The 21111-nt window shown below is 46.7% G+C and overlaps 1 protein-coding gene and 1 long non-coding RNA gene across 3 annotated transcripts; one reads left to right on the top strand and one right to left on the bottom strand.

Moving 5' to 3' along the window:
- Positions 1-2452: 2452 nt before the first annotated feature.
- CDK4 (cyclin dependent kinase 4) lies at positions 2453-19431 on the top strand. 2 transcript variants are annotated; one of them, XM_044443086.1, is made up of 9 exons: positions 2491-2526; positions 3096-3228; positions 4058-4306; positions 8236-8371; positions 8472-8639; positions 9586-9695; positions 14795-14845; positions 16662-16797; positions 18625-19431. In XM_044443086.1, the coding sequence occupies exons 3-9, from the start codon at positions 4089-4091 to the stop codon at positions 18715-18717; spliced, it is 912 nt and encodes a 303-aa protein (XP_044299021.1). In that variant the 5' UTR covers positions 2491-2526; positions 3096-3228; positions 4058-4088; the 3' UTR covers positions 18718-19431. The 2 variants fall into 2 exon arrangements, with proteins under 2 accessions (XP_044299022.1, XP_044299021.1); XM_044443087.1 differs by lacking the exon at positions 3096-3228 and having other exon boundaries at positions 2453-2526.
- On the bottom strand, positions 13579-18679 carry LOC123029776. The gene is made up of 2 exons (XR_006415984.1): positions 18080-18679; positions 13579-14869 (listed from the first exon to the last, which is right to left on the bottom strand). It is a non-coding gene; the product is annotated as an uncharacterized LOC123029776 (long non-coding RNA).
- Positions 19432-21111: the final 1680 nt, after the last annotated feature.

The following is a 21111-nucleotide window of genomic DNA, read 5'->3' on the forward strand; positions in this document are numbered from 1 at the left end:
CTGCTGATGGTATACTATCAAAAGAATAGTTATAGTTTATTCTGAGATACAGGAAATACATCTAGTCCCTTTGAAGGGACTACAAAGATGGAATCTGTATAAGATGTGTTTATAGCCTACATAGTTTGGAGAGGGTGGGGGATCAGGTGAGTGGGATTAGTATACTACAGCCCACGTAAAACAATAGGGATTAAGAAAAAACAAAGAGAAGAACCTTCAGGACAGGTAAACATTAGCATGTCTAAGGTGTGCCCTTGAGGAAGAGCTTTCAGGACAGGAATATTAGCATTTCTAAGGCCTACCTGGGAAGTGAGACTTGTAACATGTATTTCTGATCAGATCAGGAATCCCATCCTAAGTCTAAAACTATTCTTACAGTGTCAGGGTTTTAGCAGCCATATTATGGTAAAACCTTTGCTGACTTTGTTCTGACATAGCATTTTGTGGTGCTTGCTTTTCCAAAGGCTTTATGTGCCTGCAATGAAATATGGGTATCAGGCAGAAATGCAGTAATATTGTACTGCCATCTGTGCTTAAGCTGTACATTTGTAAATGAATGCAAATATTGGAAAATGCCCCATAAGCTCAAACCAAATGAAACCAGTTTTAGTGCTGTACCCCTGAAAGTTCTCCTCTCTAGGTGAATTGAGACACATGTAACAGAATTTCCAGAAAACACCCCACATCAGACTTTGATGAGAGTCCAAAAGAAGATGGTATAACCCCCAAACAGTAAAATAATTTTTTTGTTAAGAATAAGTGTACAGCTTGGTTTTGAGCTACACGGGGTAATTACTCAGGCAAATTAAAGAGGTAAATTGGCAGACCTGGGGAGATGTTCTGGGAAAGAGCATGGCCTGGATACAAAAGATATTAAGTTACTCAAAGACAAAGAGAAGCAAATGGGCAGGGAGGGGGCGCGGCCTTGGAAGTAGAACCAGCAGTCCTTTTAAAGTAGAAAACAGCAATAGAGAAAAACATGGGCTTTTTACTAGCAGAGTTGGGTATTACTTTTAGAAAACACACCAATATGAATCAATAGTCTCCAAATTCGATAGAATGATCTAGGTGTTGGTGTGCAGGGTGTTCTCCTGCAAACCTTCACTCATGTCATCTTTGTGTTATCAGCTTTAAGTGTGGAGGTAGGAAAGGAAAAGAAAAGAAAAATTGAAGCAAAACCTTCTAATTTGAACAGCCATCCTAAAAGAATAATATCGTGAGCAGGGAAGCATTAAAACTGGGTATGAATGCACAAGAGGAAATTCACACACTCCTCTTCCTCCTCTTTCCATTTCTATACCACCCCACAGCCAAAGCTCTCTGGTCAATTTACAACAGTCCACAAAAACAGGCAGTACAATAAAATATCATAAAACCTGGAAAAAAAACATTAAAACATTTAAAACAGCTAAAAGCAGACGATAAAAACAGACAATAGCAAAGAATAACTCTGCAAAACACCTAGTAATTCGTGCTTATATGATGTGCAAGCGGTTTAATTTGTTGCTGGTGGGTTTTTTTTTTAATTCTGTGCTTTTTTTTAAATACTTGGATGCTTTTAATACATTGTACCCCATTATCATGCATTTAAAACGTACAATAAATAAATAGTCCACCACTCATTTTAGACTGGAAATACTTTCAATCAAAGAGCTGGCACCTTGGCTCCTCCACCCACTGATTCGCTTCAACACGTGTCCTAGACACAAGTAAACTGGAGTCTTTAAACTCCAATCTCATCTTTAACTTCATAGCGCTATCACTTGCTCGTGTCTTGTGCATTGGAGGGACGGAGGACTCTGCCATAGCCTCTCTAGCTATCCATCCTGAGTAGATTAAAGGTGTATAAACCCTTTCCTTATGTCGATCAGGAGAAAAATAGTTTGATGCAGGAGCGTGTGTCTTTCTCGCTCGGGATCAGGGAGTATGCTTGGATCCTAACAAACCCTTTGAAGCAAGACTTGTGTTCCACCACTCTATACCTATCCCACACCCTTAGCAGTAGTGGGGAACAGATAATCAACGGCATCTTCTTTTACAAGAACAATAATTATTGCAGTTCCTGTAATTATTTTGTCTGCGAACCTAGGAAAAGGACACGAGTCCTTTGCGTGTGATGATCAGAAGCTCTCTCTCTCTCTCTTTCTGTGCACATACAATTTAAGGAGCATCCCCCGTGATGAAACAGGGTTTGAAAAAATGCAGGTAGGAATTCAGCGCTGTAACCGCTGGTGCAGACTGTCTCGTTACTAGGGAAGAAGGAGCCAGAGGCAAAGTAACGTTCCCGTAAAGGGAGGAGCTTCGGCTAGCTCCCGGCCCCTCCCTGCTTGAGGAAGGGGATGGGCAGAAGAAGCGAAAGGTTAGGCCAGTAACTATGGAGACCCACTTCCGCTCTAGTGGCCACTCTGGCTTTCCCGCCTCTTTGGTTTCACCGGGTCTTCCAGCCACGCCCCCATTCGTGTACCTCGAGCGCCGCAGAGCGGACTATCCCCCTTAGCTGCCGCCGGCGCCGCCGCTCGTGCTGCGGTGAGTACGGGCCCTCCTGGTTTGGAATTGGTAGTAGCAGTACCTTGGCGTCTCCAAAGCATACGTGCCTGCTCCTCCTCCTCCTCACTTTAAGAGGAGGAAGGTGGTCTTATTGTTATGTGGTCACATGGCAAAGTATCGTGTCGGGACTTAGTGAGAGGGGGCCAGCTCTGGGGGTATAGGCTCCGTGCTTGGATTAGTGTAGGAGGCTTTGGCCCGGGAATTGGTGCTATGATTTTGCAAAGTTATTGTCAGTTATTGCAAATCGTTGCTCCTTACTGGCTGGTAAATGTGGCTAGAAGAACGTGGGGGGAGGGCTGCCCTCTTCCTCTTACGGCACGCGGGGAATGGGTTCCAGGAGCCCCCGGAGAAGAGGCCACCGACGAGGGGCTGCAGTGTTGGAAACGTACAGTGGGGCTTTGTTAGGGGGATCTGGGGGAGGCGAAATCGGTGCATGCATCGCGCAAGCGACCCTGAAACGGGATGGGAGCGTTTAACCGCCTGAAGTTGCGATTAGAAAGCTGCCCGGAGACGACGGGGCGTTGCCTGAAATGTAACCATTATTGCAGGGAGCCTAGAAAGGATGGGCCGTGGCTTCTAGCTGAATATGGTTCCTTTAATGGCCTGCTGCATAGTGTTCAACCTCGAAGTTTGTATTCCAGATGCTGAGATGAACTCTTCAAGGATCTGACAAAGTCAGAAGTAGGTAACCTGGTGCCCTCCAGAGTTCTGGATTGCAACTCCTACAATACGTGCTTACTAGGGCTAATGGGAATTGTAGTCTCAAGCATCTGGAGAGTGACAGAATGCCTTACCTCAGTTGATTCTGGTCCAAGAAAGCTCATGTTTGACTTTCCCAGTTTGGTATCCTGCAGATGTGTTGGACAGCAATTCCCAGCCTGCATGGGTTTTCCTACCTATCCTGGATGGGAATGATGGGAGTTTTAGTCTAACATATCTGTAGGTACCAGGCTGAAGGAGGCTGGATAAAACCCTAATAAAGCTGTTATTTTGAAGAGTCTCAGGTGATTATTATTGCTATGGCTGACTAGCTGACTGAGAACCAGTGTGGTGTAGTGGTTAAGAGCATGGGACTGGGACTCAGGTGATCTTGGTTCTAGTCCCCATTTAGCCATGGAGTCAAGTGCGTGACCTTGGACCAGTCATGGTATCTCAGTCCAACCTCCCTCACAGGGTTGTTGTAGAGATAAGGTTGAGAACAGGAGGAGGGGCATGATGTAAGCCACTCTGAATTCTTTAAAAGAAAAAGCGAGATACAAATCTAAGAAACAAATAACAGCATGCCAAACCCTTTAGGATTTATGCAGGGTGTGTGGAGAGGGGGCAGTGGACCAGGTGTAGACCAGGGTGTGCCACTGGTGTGTCCTGAAGAAGATGCTAACTGGATTTTTGTGCAAGGCCATTCTACTGGGGGAGAGAAACCTTCATGTTGGCTGCTGGGAAGGAGCCAGCAAAGAAGTGGTGTAGACTCCCTTGCTAACCTCCTTTCTTTCCCTTGTTCTCTTTGAAGCTTTTGCAGCATCTTGGAGCAAGCTGCCGGGATGGCCATGGGTGTGCGGGAACAGTATGAGCCTGTGGCTGAAATTGGCATAGGGGCCTATGGCACTGTCTTCAAGGCCCGTGACCTGCAGAGTGGCAAATTTGTGGCCCTCAAAAATGTGAGGGTGCAGAACAGTGAGAATGGATTGCCATTGTCGACTGTCCGTGAGGTGGCTCTGCTGAAACGCCTGGAACACTTTGACCATCCCAACATTGTACGGTGAGGGCATGATCCAGGAGCTGCATGCATTTCAGGGGTGGGTGTGATGAGACAGGGAGGTGTAGTGCAGCCCATTCTGTGGCTAGTTTCCCAGTCAGGAGAAGAGGGGTCATGTGGAAGCCACAGCCTCTGAACTTGGGGAAGCCACTTCTTAAATGTGAGGTGATGGGCTGTGGCTAGATTTGTGTCCATGCATTCTACACATGCTCAGAGGTAATATTCTTACTGTGAAAAAAGTGTCCTGAGGCAACTTAAAGACTCCTTATGGCAAAAACTTTCCTGCACCTCAGAATCATTCAAGAGATAGGAGACCTGTAATCCAGAATCAGAACTGCAGAAACATACAAACCAAAATGGGATAGAAATACAAAAAGCACAGGAACAATTCAAATAAAGTCTAAATGGATGCAGAGTAAGCAGAGTCATCCTCCTGCAACAATCCAGTTATCTTGACATGACTGAATAAACTACATTTGTAATGGGACAGGAAACCCTTGTCTCTGTTCATACCCAAGGAATAGGTTTGAACTTGCTGATAAGATGTCATTGAGTGGCTTCCTGTCAGAATTTCTCTTTGACATTCTCTTGTTCTTGGGTGGCTATCTTAAGGTCAACCAGTAATAGAGTGTTTTTGCTATCACAGACTATCAGAGCTAACCCTCTGGGTATGATTGCTGAAGGATGTGAAAATAGGTGAGCAACCAAGACCCAACTTAAAGTGAGGCCTGGATAAAGGGAATTTCTTGACCCATAAGCAAGCATGTAGAGCATCTGCATGACCCCATTGCTGTGTTTTTGCTTAAAATATGTATTCTGGGTTTTTTTTTTCAGCATTTGTTAACTGCCCAGAGAGCCTTGGCTATTGGGTGGTATAAAAATTAAATAAATAGAAGCCCATTTCTAACATCTGAGAACTTTGCATGAAAATGGCAGTAGTATAAGTGTTACCTTTGCTCACTGGAATACAGCAGGCTCCCCTATCCTGGTGCCCTCCAAATGCATAGAACTACACATGCCATCATGGTCTCCCTGCAAGAGGAGTTGTGGTCCACATACCATTGGAGGGGTGGCTGGTTGGGGAAGGTCAGAACTGGAAGGACCCTCAAGCTTGAACCATTGCAGTGGCTGGCTTTATCTGACCATTATAGGAATAGCTATTAAGGAAGCCTGGGATGGGGAAGGGAGGGAGCAACCCTCCAGAATAATTCAGCTGGAAGATGATGGCTCTGCTTTGGATCAAACTGAGCCACTTTGTTCTTGGGGCCGGTTGGAATTGTGCCCATTGAATTGATGCCTGAAAAACTAGGAAGTTCATTTCTGAAGCATAGTGCTTACATGTAATGTATATAAAAGTACAAGCAGGAATACACACGGGTTATATTTGGTCTGCCTCTGTTTCTTCCTTGGCTCTAGTCCAGTCTGAGGCATTCTTTTCCCACAGGGCTCTGGTGACTTTAGGCCAAACTGTTACTTAGGTACCTAAGAATAGACTTACCATTGAAAACAGTCGCCCCAGGAAAGCTGTTCCTTGTGAGTGTGACCCCCCTCTTTGATTTCACATCTTAATTTCATTTATTGTTTTGCTATCATTGCATGGCAATAAACAAGAGTAGTTAGAACATAAGCAAAACCATGCTGGATCAGAGCAAAGGTTTGTCCAGTCCAGCGCTCCATACAAATGGTGGCAATCTGGCTGCCCATGGGGTCCCCCAAGTAGGATGGGTGCAGGAGCTCCTGCCCAAGCACCTCAGAAACTGGTGTATGCAGGCATGCTGCCTCTGGTAAAGGAGGCAGCACATAGCTAGCAGGGCTACTTGGCCACTGTTGACCACTTCTTCCATGAGTCTGTCCAGTTTCCTTTTAAAGCCATCCAGTCTGGTGGCCATCACTGCTTTTTGTGGCAGATGGATCATGAAACCCTTCTTCCTCAAGAACCCTTTTCTCCTTGACTACAGAGGAGCTGTCACCCAGGAGTTGGGACCCTGCTAGTTGGTCCCTGGGGGTCTTGTCATCCAGCCTGTCTGCCCCACTTTGCTCCTCCAGGTCAGTAACCTTGGCCTCAGGGGAAAGGATACATACATGAGAACCAGGAAATAAGTACAATAAAGCACCGTGTAAAGTACAATCTAGAATAAAACATCATAGAATTATATGAAAACCACAGTTTTACAATTAAATGTCTAAAACCAGTCCATATTGCTAGGCCCGCAGAAAAACATTTGGCAGTGCCCACCTACGCTTCCATGTGCTATTTGGAGCTGATAAATGTCTTAACAAAGAGGATGGTCTTAACCTCTGCTGAAAAGATGTTTCTGCCAGGTGGGAAGATCATTCTGTAATTTGTAGGGTACCACAGAGAAGGCCCTCCTCATCGCCACCAGCTGACCCTCCCCTGGGGATGACATTTGGAGGAAGGCCTCAGATGTTGAGCATGGTGTCCAGATACATTGTGGTTGGAAGAGACATTCCATCAGATGTTGTGGTCCCAAGCTATGAAAGCTTTATGGGTTAAGTCTGACACTTCGAATTGGGCTCAGAAGCATATAGGCAGCCCAATGCAAGCAGACCAGAACAAGAGTTATGTATTCAGACCACATACAGCAGCCTGGCTGCTGCAGTTTACACCAATTGTGGCTCTGTTTCAGGTGGGCAAGAATGTAGGAGAGAAGCCTTGTAGGGTGTGGGGGCAGGACATCTGTGGTTTGTCTTTGGCTCACAGATTTTTATTTCTAAAGTTATTGTGATTACTTGTAGCTAGGCAGTAATGGAGCTCATTTTGGCATATGGGAACTTTGGGGGAAGGATAGAATTCAACCTTGAAAGAAAAACTGCCCGTGCAATTAGAGGAGCAATCCTGACACACTCGTAAGTAATACAGTGATTGAGTATAATAAGCATACATAGAAATATAGTGACTGGGCATGGAATTGCAGTGTAAACTTGTGAGGAAAGTTAAGTTCTTACTTAAATAAAGCCATTCAGCACCCAGGACTTGGCATGCATTTGGGGGAAGTGTGTGAAGCTTGCACAGGCTATTGTGACCTTTGCAGTAAGGACCTAGGCTGAGGCTTCCTCTGATAAGGCACGCAGTAGAACCTGTTTGAGTCTCTGCACAGAGAATTAGGACGAAGCTGAGATGAATTCAGCTAGTGATCCCTTTTCTCTCACCCCAGGCTGGGAGCCTGGTGATCTAGAACAGGGATGCCAAAGCCAGAAGGCTAAATTTCATTTTGGAGAAGCTCTCAGGAGCTGCATTCCAGTGGTGGGTGAGGCAAAAGGAACAGTGCAAAAAGAAACCCCAGCCTATTGTAGTTTAAAGTTCCTATAGCCATTTGCCAAGCTTCAGGGGAGGTATTTCAAACTGGGGAACAACTACACAAAACCCAGAAAACCACCCTTTCCTTTTGGTATGTGTGTGTGGGAACTGGAAACCTGTCTAAAAGGCAGGGAAGCTGGCAGAATGGGGCAATGAAAAGACCATATGGTTAGCTTGGCAAGGGCGAGCAAGCCTGCCTTAAACTACTACTTATGATCTGGGCCAGAATAGCAGCAGCGGAGGTTTTATAATGTACAGTTTCATGTGTAGTGCTGGATGCCCTGGGGTCTTGTAGCCTGACTTACTTCCAGCCTGTTTTCTAATCCATGATATTAGCCTTTGTGCTACTGAGCACCAGTGTGGTGTAGTGGTTAGAGCATTGAATGGAGGAGGTCTGGTTCTTGTGCCCAGTCAGCCATGAAACTCACTGGGTAACTCTGGGCCCAATGTTGCTACTCAGCTTAATCTTTTTCATAGCATTGCTGCGAAGATCCTGAGTGAAACTCACTTAAAAACCCAAATTCCTAACTTCACAGATCCTATTCTTCCCCTTCCCTCCACCCTTGTAGTACAGGAGCATTTGCTAAGCACCTTTCTCTTCCTGTCCCTGTAGCCTAATGGATGTGTGCACGACAACACGGACTGAGCGAGAGACCAAAGTAACGTTGGTTTTTGAGCACGTGGATCAGGATCTGAAAGCATATTTGGAAAAAACGCCACCACCTGGCTTACCGGCAGAGGTAATCAAGGTAAATGTTTCTCAGTGGCATTCTGAATTGATTCTGGACAGGCACCCCGTTTTCTGGACTGGCATCTGGTATTGATGAGACATTCTCTCCCCGTGCGCAGGACATGATGCATCAGTTCCTGAGCGGCTTGGACTTCCTGCATTCAAACTGCATTGTCCACCGTGACCTCAAGCCAGAGAATATCCTCGTGACCAGCTCTGGTCAAGTCAAGCTGGCTGACTTTGGTCTGGCTCGCATCTACAGCTGCCAGATGGCTCTGACACCGCTGGTGAGTCCACAGGGTCTGGGGGAGCTTTGGTTGCTGCTGCTGTGACTGTGTTGGGAATTCCCCCTCCAGTCTTTGGCTCTTTGCTGATGAGAAGGGGAGCTTTGTTTTCCTTCCCCGCTGGTCCAAATGTATTGTAAAGAGGGATGCCAGCACATTCATGATGCTAGGAGGTGGTGCAGGAAGAATACATTACTGCAGATTGATAAGACTGTGCTGGGCAACCAGGATTCTCCCTGAGAATGGGAAGTGGAATGGGTAGGCTGGATGTTACTGCAAAGAAAAAAACACGCTCTGAAGCTCATAATATTGTAGATGATACAATTATCTTGTTATAGTTGTTGATGGTTTATATTTATTGTTTGTTTTTATTATATTGTAAGCCGTCCTGAGACAATTGGTTTGCATAGGATGGGATAAAAGTATTCTAAATAAATAAATAATACACAGCTCAGGGCATTGCTTGTAGAGCAGGGGAAGGCAGCCTAAACCCCTCCTGATGTTGTGGGGCCAGAGTTTCCACCAGACCTGACCGGTGGCCAGGTAAGATGGGAGTTGCAGTCCAAACATCTGGAAGATGCAGGGTGGCCTCTCTCTTTGGCAGGGCTCAGTTCCCTTTTTAGCACGTACCTTGAGAAGGAAGCTCTGTTAAGTGCCAAACTTGCTGGTTTTTCCTGCCCTGGAGCAGGGATATTCATGAGCCTTGTGATGCATGGAGTGTGGGATATTTTGGGATACTTTTTGAATTGCATTACTTTATGGATTTAATTATATTTTTAACACTTGCGTATTTATAGGAAGGCTTTAATTGTATAAGTTTCTAATGCTGTGAGCCACTTGGAGCTGCAACACTGGGAACGGGGCAGGGGGAGGAGGAGAGGATGGTAGCAGCTCTATAACCAGCCTGCTCTTTCACCTGTGCACCCTAATCCCACTCCCGCTGCCACAGGTCGTCACCCTCTGGTACCGAGCTCCAGAAGTGCTGCTCCAGTCTGCCTATGCGACCCCTGTGGACATGTGGAGTGTTGGCTGCATCTTTGCAGAGATGTTTCGAAGGAAGTGAGTGGGACGAGGAGGCTGTGTGTGAGGATGAGAGCTCTGGTGTGGGGAGGGACGCACGGTGCCTCACGTGCAGGACATGGGCCAGTAAAGTCATGCTGGCCGCCTTTGGCCTGGCTCGCATTTACAGCACCTCTGGGGAGTCTGTGGGACCTGCATCTAGTGCGACGTGAGGGGCATGGGCTCTGATCAGCTGGCCTTCATCATTTGGGTTCCAGAGCAAGTGTCGGAGGCAGCCCTGGAGGGTCAGGTGGGATGGGAAGGTGATGGGATGATGTGCTTCTGTGGGTGTCCCTTCTGTCTGCAGCAGCACGTTTTGGTGGACCTCTCCCCTCCCGCATTTTGAATCTGCTGTATGGTTATTTCATCATACAAAACTTGCACAAAGCACCCTTCCTGGGCTTAAATAAGGGGGGTTCTGTGCAGCAGAGTGCATTTGGCAACTGCCTCTGTGGGGGTTTGCTCACACTTTCTAATGAATGTGCTTCCTTTTTGGAGCTCTTAAGCTAGAGCGGGACGCATTTGAGCAACTAGGCAGTGCGGAGGGCCAAGCCAGGTGATGCGGTTAGCAGACAATAAGTTCAGAAAAATGGTAGCTAGAGACTCTGTGTGCCCAGGTGTTTTGTTTCTTGGCCCCTGGAAAAATTGTACACTTGTTTACCTGTGCCTGGCGATTTTCAAACTGCAGCTGAGAGATCTTGTGGGTCCGTGCTGACTGTAGCATATTGTGCATGCAGGATACCAAAAGCCAGGCACACAGCTGGGAGACAATAGATTAGGGCCCGGCCTGCCCAAACCCTCTCCCTTGCTTATCTGTCCGGCTAAGGACCGATAGGTAGGGAGGAGCTAATGACCTGCTCCGCAGATGTGGCAGCAGTTGATGCCTGCTCTATCTCGGGGGGCAGGGATAGGGGGCTGGGGTTGTCTGGGCTGAGTTTCCCTTTCCCTGCAATGACTATGCGGATGCCTGGTTCACACTTGGGAAGAGCAAGGAATTTGTCCAAAGTGGGCACTGCTGGAGGAGCAAAAGGGATTTCCAGCTGCCTCTGGAGGGGGGAATCCGCACAAGTTGTCCCTCAGGGGTCAGGCACATTCCCAGATCTTGACTTCTTGAAAGTAAAGTCATTAAAAACACAGAGGTGCTTCCCATGTCACCTGTATTCCTGCAATGGATTGTGTCCAGTGTTGGTTCTCTTTCGAGTAGATCCATTGAAATGAACGTTAGACCAATATGAGCTATATCTTTACAGGGGGTGGGGGATTGCACAGAAGTCTCTTGGAGGCACAGTGTGTGTGCAGGTTGGCGTGCCTGATGGCCTTGCATGCCGGTTTTTGTACACTTTTGCTTCTCTGTGCTTGCGGTGAGAAACCGCAGCTGGTTGAAGCTTCGAGGCACATAAGCATGGCATTCAAAGCCTGTGTGTGTTGTCACTGTCTGTCTAAACATGGGTTACATATTAATTCCTCAGCAACACGTCTTGAGTAGAAATTATGCACACTCTGAAGGGACTTTGCAGTGCTCCTCATTAACTTCCTATTGCTCTTGGTTCTGGGTGCGTTTTAACACGGGCTTGGGAGTGGGTTCAGGGTGAGCCTCAGTTGTGGAGACCATTTGCACAGGCGCCTGCCTTTTCGAGCCAGCCGTCTGTATTCGAGGCAGTCATATGGTGAGGTGGCAGTTAGATTGCTTTGTCAACTCGATCATACTGTTTGGCAAATGAGAATGTTTGTCAATATCCTTTTTTTAGCTCTCATTGTCATGCACTGACTGAGCAGTCAGATGACTGCATGACACATGGCCCTCCACGTACACACTCAAGGAGGACTTTATAAATTGGCCTTGTAGCTAACTTACCCAGCTGCTTGGCTGGGATCCAGCACCAGGTAGCCTCTGGTGGACCTCCTACCAGCAGTACTGTTTACCACCCGCCAAATGTATTGGTGGAGGTGCAGTTAAATGGGTCTCCAAATGGATGCTTGGGTGAAAGGAAGCTCCTTGGTATGAGAAGTCGGAGGGCTGCTGGTGTGATTGCTTCAGTCTGGGGAAATGGAACATGGTCTTGAGCTGCTTGGTGACCTCCTGATGTTCAGCAGTGGGTGCAGCAGTGGAAGTGGCTGCCAGGAAAGATGGTATATGGCTTTCAGGGCATTTGTTCAGGAGTTCTTCCTGTGCTCCTAGTTCACCACCTTGGAATACAGATACAGAAAGGCAGGAGGGGAGGGGACTTGGGAAGGCAGAGGCAGATGGTGCTCAGCGGGGGAACAAGTGTATGATTTGATTAGTACCTTTATATCCCAAGGTGGTTTATGGAGTCCCCTTCCTCTAGATGTTACCCTCACAACAGCCCTGTGAGATAGCTGAGGGCGAGTGTCAGGGACTGGCTCAAAGTCACCCAGTGAACTTCATGGCTATGTGGGAGCCAAAACCCAGACATCTAGGTTCTAGTTCCTGCTTGGCCATGGAGCCAGCTGGGTGACTTTGGGACAGTTACAGATCTGAAGCATAAGACTAATTCTGGCCTACCCGTGTTGGCTGTCTCTGTGCTTCCGGGCTCAATTTCAGGTGCTGGTTTTAAGCTGTAAAGCCTTACACAGCTTGGAACCAGAATACCTTTTGGAGTGGGTCTCCCAAGCAAAATCCTACCCAACACTGTGCTCAGCAAATGGAGCCTTTCTCTGAGTGCCAACTCCAAGTATGGCCCAGCACGTGGCAGCGAGGAGGAAGGCTTTCTCTGTGGTAGCCCCATCTGTGGAATGACCTCCCTACTGCATCCTGCCTGGCATCAGCCTTGTCATCTTTTCAGTGCCAGGTTAAGATGGCCCTTGATGCCAGGGCTTTTAAAGATATACTTGGTTGTGCAGGAACTTAAAGGGATTGCCTGTCTCAGGTGTTTTTCTTTTACAGCAATCATTCTTCCCTTTAATAAGATTTATGGTATTTTTATTGTATTGTTCTTACATATTGCTGTAAACTGCCCAGAGAGCTTTGGCTATGGGGTGGTGTAGAAATGAAATAAATTATGGTATTGGATGTTCTAGGTCTTGGAAAACACCTAGAGGTACATACTCTGAGAACATAAAGATACCCTGAAACTTAATTGCTTTTATATAATATTATTACCCTGCGTTACATCTCACCTATTTTTCTTTTGCAAGGAACCCAAAGTGGCCTATGTGGTTTTCTTCCTCTGGATTTTATGCTCACAAGAATCCCGTGATGGAGTGAAACTGAAAGTCCATGATTGGCCTAAAGTCATCCAGTAACTTTCATGGCCAAGTGGGGACCAGAACCTGGATTTCCACAGCCCAGCAGTCTCACTACCAGGCTCCAGATTGTATAATTCATTTATACCACTTAACATACTAAAATTACTGTGCAGTTACAAAATAACAGCATACGAACAAGATGAAGATAAAAATTACCAAAACATTTTAAAACATGTCATTCCATAACGATGAAACTTGCCACTTTTTCTGCTTCTTGAAGCACTTATGGGAAAGTGATTCACAAGGGTGGCTGCTGCCTCTGAGAAGGTCACCAACATGTTGCTACCTGGTGATGCCCCATCTGCTGCAGGACAACCAGTGAAGCCACCTCCGTAGACCTTAACAGCTTACATTGCAGCAAGCTAACTTTTCTTTCAGTATGGTATTTTCTACCCTTCAGAACTTTTGATGTCCCAAGTCATCCTGCGCTAGTGTTGGGACAGGGCAAGGGGATGAAGCCTTGTCTTTTATATATTTGGATGAAACCCTCTACATTCATTCATTCATTCATTCATTCATTCATTCATTCATTCATTTCTATACCTCCCATTAGTCAAGATGATTCTTTGTGGTTTACATAATCAAAATACATAAATAAAAAGCAATACATTAAAAATAAAGATAAATAATACATCAGTATAAAAACAATACTAGAATAACAACAATAGGCCCACAATAAATCCACAGCAGTGATGTACAGGTCAGTCTAGAGTATAGCAGCAGTAAAATACAGTGGCATGTAAAATAGACAAAATATTCTTTTAAATGGAAATGAAAATTGTTAACTGTTACAATATTGGGTGACTAAAAAGGTTGTTAGCTGGTGCTGAAAGGAATGAAGAGTGGACTCCAGGTGTTGCTCCTTTGGAAGCTGGTTCCATAATTGAGGTGCCTCTACCAAAAAGGCCCTTCTCCTCATAGCCACCGTCTTTATTTCTTTTAAAGGGGGCTCTCTGAGAAAGAGTACAGATGATGAGCTCAGGAGCTGGGCAGGAGTAGATGAGAAGAGGTGTTCTTTTAGGTAATTTGGTCCCAAGCTGTTTAGTGTAAGCCCTTTAAGTTGGTCTCAGACTTCAACTGGAAGAGGACTGTCCTAATCCATGACTTGAATGGAATGGAGGGGGTTCATGGAGGTAGCTTCACAGAGTTCCCTGAAAGGGTGGTAGTGCTACACCTTGGGTGAATTCCCACTTGTTCCAAAAGCTGCCACGTTCCATAGGGGGAGCACAGCCCTTCATAAAATGTGTTTCTCTAGACTTTATTTATTTAAACAAGACCTTTTGAAGTTGCCCCATCCATCTGGAGACTTAAATGGTGGAGGGCTGGTTTTTTGTGTAGCTTGGTACATAAGTAATTCATGAAATGGTGTCTCTTCTGTATTCCAGTGACCTCCCGTTCACATTGGCCAGTGGGAGAAAGGAATAGGCTATCTGGGGGTGCTGTATCTTTAATGCTGGACCACTTCTTTTTTTCTGTGTACTTCTGCCCCCTTCTCCTTTGCTTGCTATCCTAGGTGTCTGCGTCATGGCTTAGCCCTTCCATGTTTTCCAGACAATTCATTGTCTATCTGGCACCATTGTAAGCCGCCTCCTGAGTTCTGTGGGAACCATGAATGTGTGTGTCGTGCAGCCCGTCTCTTGCACTGCCCATCTCGCTAATGGCACCACCCTGGCTGGCAGGGGCACAGACTGTTTTCTGCCTCGAGTGTGCATAGGGCAGACTCAACAGTGCAGCGTCCCCCACTCAGAGGTGCTGTAGTAAGGCAGCAGCGGCCACAGAACTTATGCCATCACGTCCCACAGTAACCACACGTCCCTTTGTCCTCCCTACAGGCCTCTCTTCTGTGGCAACTCCGAAGCTGACCAGCTGGGCAAGATCTTCGAGTGAGTCCTGCTGCCTGGATTGGGCTGGCAAATAAGAGGGAAAAGGCATCTCATTAGTTTAGGTCCCCTGCTTGGTCCAGCACCAACCTGAAGTGCACTGCACTTGAGAGCACTATGCAAAAGCCCCTGGGGTGTATTGCAAGTCAGGAAAAGGGGGAGGAGCAGCATATTTGCCATGTAAGCTCATTTCCTTGCCTTTCTGATAACAAGGAATTAATTGGCCAGAGGTAAGAGGGAGCTGAGTGATGCTTTCAGTTAATTGCTAATGGGTGATGGGGAAAAACGTCAGCTTGGACCCAGGATCTAGCTTCTGTGAGAAGAAAGCCTTCCCTGACACCTGATCTTTGGAATTGCTCAACCCATTCAGCAGAGTCCCCTGATTCTTAGTGTAGCATTTTCAGGTGGCTGGAATAGAATAGTAGAGTTGGAAGGGGCCATGAAAGCCATCGGGTGCAACCCCCGCCTGGTGCAGGACACCAAGTTACACCATCCCACCCAGAAGGAGGGGGCAAGGAAGTCCTCCCAGCATAAATCTAGACACTGTCACATGAAGTCAAGATGGCTTAATGCATGAATTCCAGCTTGTCATCTTGAGGGCATTTTCCCCTTGCTCCAGTTGCCTAGTCCAGGGGACAGGCAAGCTGGTGTCCTGCAGATAGTTTGGGTCACAAATTCCACAATCCCTGGGCATTGGCTTTGCTGGCTGAGGCTGATTTGGTGTTGCAGTCCCAAACATCTGGAGGGTGCTAACTTTCTTACCTCTGGCGATGTTCTCTTTTGCTGTGATGGTTACCTGCTCTGCAGATACCTTATGTGGTGTACCTCCTCTGGGTCCCTGCTCTAGGTAATTGCGGGTGGTCACGTCCACAAGGGGGTGTGGCCAGTCAGGAATATTCCAACTAGCTAGCGGGGGAACAGGTGGCTTCCAATTCCTTCCCACTGTAACATTTGTTGTCTGCCAGCTCCCAGTTTTTGCAAGCAGGCAGTTCTAAGATGCTGTTGATGTAAAGCTAGGTAATAATGATCCCACAATATGGCAGGATGAAACTTATGGAACATTGGCATGCAATCGGAAGGAAAACATGGAAGAAGCATAGGGAGGAAAATGTGAGTAACAAGGGGCCTTTTGCCTCACGCTCCTCAGAAGCCACACCAAAGGTTCCTTATGCTCACCCAGCTCTTGGGGATGAGTGAGTATAGGATTGCAGCCTCAATCACATCGCTGGCTCGAGCTGTCTCAAAAATGATGAAAGCTGGCGTGGGAGGAAAAAGGTTGAGTCGTTCATGATGCTTTAACCTGCTTTGTTTAACTGATTAGACATAAGCTACTCTGGGAGCCTTTTTGGCTGAGGATCAGCATAAAAATGCTTTGGAAAGAATAACACATTCAAAGTATAAAATAGCAGGGGGCATTAAAGAGGGGATTTTAAAGTTAACGCTGAGATTCTCACAGCAAGCTACTTGTGGTGCATATCCCAGATTTGGGCTGGGTGAAATGGATATAAGGAAGGGCAAAGGAAGTGGGAGAACTGGCTAAGGTGATGGTGGAGAGGATGGGCAAGGTGCCTGTTACAGATCTCCAGCAAGTATCTGCCCAAGACTTGACTTTTCAGATCCTCAGGATTTTAACTTCAGGCAGGACCATAGAAACTGAACTAAGATGTCAGTTATAAGATCAGAAGAAATTAGCTGAAGTACTTTGGAAGCCGGGATGTTACAGGGGGAGAACCAAGGCACCTTTTGGCCCTGAAGTGCTGGTGGGGGTAGTAAAGTACTGCCTTGAAGTCATCCCTCTTCTTTTCCACTTGCCTCGCAGTCTGATTGGGCTCCCAGCCGAGGAGGACTGGCCGCTGGATGTATCCCTGCCGCGCTGCGCCTTTGCTGTCCGCTCCCCACAGCCTGTGGAGAAGTTTGTGCCAGAAATAGAGCCCCTGGGGGCTCAGATGCTTTTGGTACGTTCTGTGACAGTGGAAGCAAACGGGAGGGGATCTAAACGGGAGTATGAGCTAGACCAGGGTTGCGGAGCCTCAGTCCTGGGATTGCAGGCTGGCTGCCCAGGGCGTGCCAGGCAGCCATGCGCCTTTCCTCTCTGACACTGATCATTCGCTGATTTCCCATCTCCTGGACAGCTTTTCTCCATTCATTGAGACTGAAATGCTTCTCTTACGGCCTTGTTGTCCATGGTGAAGCCTATGGATCCCTGTTTGGCCATGACATGGAGATGGGTCACCCGTGTCCCGCCCTATGGAGTGACATCCCCTCCTCTGAAGGGTGCCTGGCCTCAACACAGGCCTGGTTTAGACAACTGTTGAAAATCTCTTTGCTTTGACTTTTCCTTAGCCTTGAGCTGCTTCGTACGATATGTGCACAGGTGTGTGTGTGTGTGTGAGTGCGTGAGAGAGATTTTTTATTTGTTTTTCCCCACTTTAATTATGTTAAACCACTTTGGGATTTGTTTCAATGAGAAGCAGTATGTCAGTATTAATAATGTCTAAACAGTGACGAGCTACTGGAAGTAAGAGCTTTAAGCTGGCTGTTTTGGACTTGTCCCTGTAGTTCTTTCCCTACCCAGGGTGGTTCCCGAGAGCAGCTTCTCAATGGAATTTGGTCCTCAGGCTAAAAGAGCTTTTGTCCCTCTGCAAAATGCTCTGCTGCTTTGTCCCGCTCCCCCTGCCCCGAGTGTGCTCTGTCTGTCTTCTCTGCCGCCCAGTAGCAAAGGCTTTCTGGGCAGTTCAGCGGCAGGTGAACTGGATGGCCATGGTCCTGCCGCCTGCCTCAGCGGCTGTCCTACAAGGGGATTGTGAGGATGGCTTCAGTCCCACATGTGAAGCACTTGATACTCACACAGCACTTTTCCTAAGTGGTAGGGTCGTGACAGGCTAAGGGTGGTGTCGAGATAGTGCTTTCAGAGGCACATCGGGCATCTACTCCGTGGGTAACCCATAATGCGCAGCTCATTCATGCCTGCTCTACTCAGATTTCTCGCTACTCTACATCCAGTCTGGGCCAGTCTAAACAAAGCAGCCTAATGTGCTGAAACGCCTCCTGGACTACCCCATTTTGGCTTGCCAGAAAGGATTGCATGATTAAATGGTTCCTGATATATTGAAGGAGAACCTGACGCACACAGACAACAAGTCTAATGTCACTTTTGCATATTGTTTGCCTCAGTGCATAATTTTTTGTGCCCGTGGGATGAGCATTCAGAGATGTGTAGCACCTGTCTCTCCTCACCCAGTGCAATGTGAAGTCGTGCAGCCCAGGAGCAGCTTTTGCTGGTCTAAAGTGCGTCTGCTGTAGAATTGTGGGTCTGTCTGGTTCCAGAGGCTGTGGACGGAGGGCCGTTCTCGCATTCACAGGGCTCGCATGTTGCTGTCGCCATCCCGGCTCTGGGGGCAATTGTCTGTGGATGGAATGAGACGATGAGCGTCAGTGACTCAGTGCTCAGTAACTGGGAATGAAGGCATGTTTCACGCATCCAGGCTGTTGGCAATCACCGCAGCTGCTTCATGAATAATGTACTGTGTGGACTTGTGTTAGTCATAGGACAACACAGAGCAGTGTTTCCAAAGTAAGGCTGATGCCAGATTTAAGAGCCACACGAGACCTGTGGGCGGGTGCCTGAGAAACATTTCAAAAGATGGAAACAAGACATGAATGCCTTCAGACGATCTCGTGCTCGTCTTGTTCCACATAGGCCTGAGACCTGTCTTAACTGGATTAAAACTGTGTGTGTGTAAACAGCAAGGACATCATTCCCTCATTGTGCTTCTCTCTAGGAAATGCTGACATTTAATCCAGTGAAGCGTATCTCTGCCTTCAAAGCGCTGCATCACCAGTACTTTCAGGACAAGAGTGCAGGTGAAGGGTAGCATCCCAGCACATCCCTTGTGTGGGGAAAAGACTTTATGGAAGACTTTGCGTGTGTATGAGGATAATTTGCACCCCACCAAGAGACTGCAGTCACGCTAGTCCCCAAAACCTCCTGGCTGTGCTGGGAGTGAGGGGGCTGGGGAGGGAATGGAGCTGTTGTCCACATGCTGGAAGAAAGTGGGAAAGGTGCATGTTGCAGGACTCCCACCCGCCCTGGAAATGCTTACTCTAGTGGTATCCCTGTGCACACATACTCTCTGTTCCTGGGTGATCCTCAGTGATGTTCTTGAAGGTCAGTTGTGTTTGGGAGAGCCCGGCTTTGAGGCATCTCAGTCTGTGGGTTCTTTGCCAAAGGTCGCTCTTTGATAACCTTTTAAAATAATTTTTATAACAGTTTACACACAATAATGTTGCTGCCTTATTACAACCTTGTGGCTAACAGTTTGACACTAAAGCCTTGCCTTAACTTGTTACAGAGCTCCATGAAAATAGGAGCAAAGGATATTTTTGTATAAGTATTCACAATTTTTTTTTTTTTTTTTGTTTGGAATTGCCGAGACACTGGTCAAGACAGACCTACATTATTGGATATCTTGGCATGCGAGAACAGCTCAGATGGAGATCGGTTGTGTATGTTTGATTCCAGTCGCTGATGTGAAACATAAAACACACTTTTCAACTGATAAAATTTGAATAAAGAATGTGGATGGGGACCAGTCAAGTATGTCCTGTTTTTTCAGGGTAGTGTTTTTTTGGGGGGCAGGGGGGTCCCTTGAACATGTTTCCTGAGGAGGAGTCTGGGAATGAGTCATATTACTTGAGTGTTTATCCAACATCTCTCCCAATAAGGTACAGAGCCACCTTCAGGGTATCACTGTTGGTTTGTAAGTTCCGAAACCATTGAAGTCCTGGTTATCTGAGAGACCTCCTCCTGCTTTATAGGTCACACCAACCTCTACCTTGCATACTGTACCTTGACCTCTCCAGTTTGGTTGGTTATGGCACAGCGGAGGGCCTTCTCGGTTGTGGCATGCCCCCCATCTGGAATGATCCCCCCCACTGAGGGCTCCTAGTGTGGGGTTTTTCTGCCACTAACTTTTAAAACATCAGTTTTGCCAAGGCATTCGCCTCGCTGCTAGCACTCTAGCTACCCCTGGTTTCTTGAACAAGGATTATGGTTTGAGCATGGTTCCACTTTAACTAGTTTTATTTGCATTTTGTCATAACTTTATCTTTTAAATGACTATTGGTTTAGAAATTGTCTGAAATAATACTTGGAGTATACCCACCTGCCAACTTTTGCTGGAGCTGGAAGGGAAAAATGGCCACAAATTGAAATCTGATGAACTGTTTGTTTCTTGAATCAGAAATCTTCAGTGCTGAATTCCAGAATCTCATTTTGAGAACTCATATTTCTCAACCTCTAAATTGACGCATCCCAAATCCACAGTAAGGATTATTGTATTAGGGAGAATATGAGTTGGGAAGGTTCTGTAACTCATTGGAAGAGCACATCCTTTCCACTTGAAAGGTTCCTGGCATCGCCATTTCTACTGGCATACCAAGTTCTGGACTTGGGAATATGTTGGATTGTTCTGTAATGAAGATGGTTCATGAGGAGGCTGCATCTGGATCTTGTGTATCTTTAGGGTGTACCCTTTGGAGGGCTGCTTCCCAATGCCTTGTTTCCAGTATGGAGATTCAGAATGGGTGCCTCTGTCTTTCCTTGCTATTTGAATAAGATTGGTTGGGGTGTACCTTCATTACAATTTTCACAGCTGAAGACACCTCTCTGAATGTTACCTTATTGGCACTGCTACCTGTGGTGAAAGAAGTGTGCATTGCAGTGGCCTTGATTAATGGTCACTTTATCCCTTGGGTTGGATCCAGATTTAAGCTGGTTCAATTGCACTGGTGAAAGTAGACTTCCACACTCCTCTTTTCATGGCAACCCCTCTAGACTCCTGAAAACGCTACACACAGGTATCCTTGGTGAATGGGGGTGAGGGTGCTTCCCCTCACACAAATCAGGAAGAGGGTTTCTGAAATTGAAACCCTTTCTCTCACAGAAGGGTGGTCCTGCATCCACACACGTGCCTTCAGCCAAAAGCCTAATGTTTTGTTCCATTTAGAAATTGATTTGTGAAAGAGAACTGTATGTAAATTCAGGGCTTTTTTTTGTTCTAAGTCAACATGAAACTACCTCGACCAAATGGACAGCTTACCATAAAATGAAAACCGTATGAACGGGAATTACAACATCCAGCTCTAGGTTGAGTGGGTCTATATATCCCTCTGTGAGGGGAGTAGTCAAGCCTCTGAATATGCCAGGGAGATACCATATGGGAAAGCTATTGTGTTTCTGCTGCTTGAGAACCCCTGAAAGCATCTTC

The sequence above is a fragment of the Varanus komodoensis genome, unplaced genomic scaffold (assembly GCF_004798865.1).
Source record: "Varanus komodoensis strain SLA01 unplaced genomic scaffold, ASM479886v1 scaffold41, whole genome shotgun sequence".
Classification (NCBI taxonomy): Eukaryota; Metazoa; Chordata; class Lepidosauria; order Squamata; family Varanidae; genus Varanus; species Varanus komodoensis.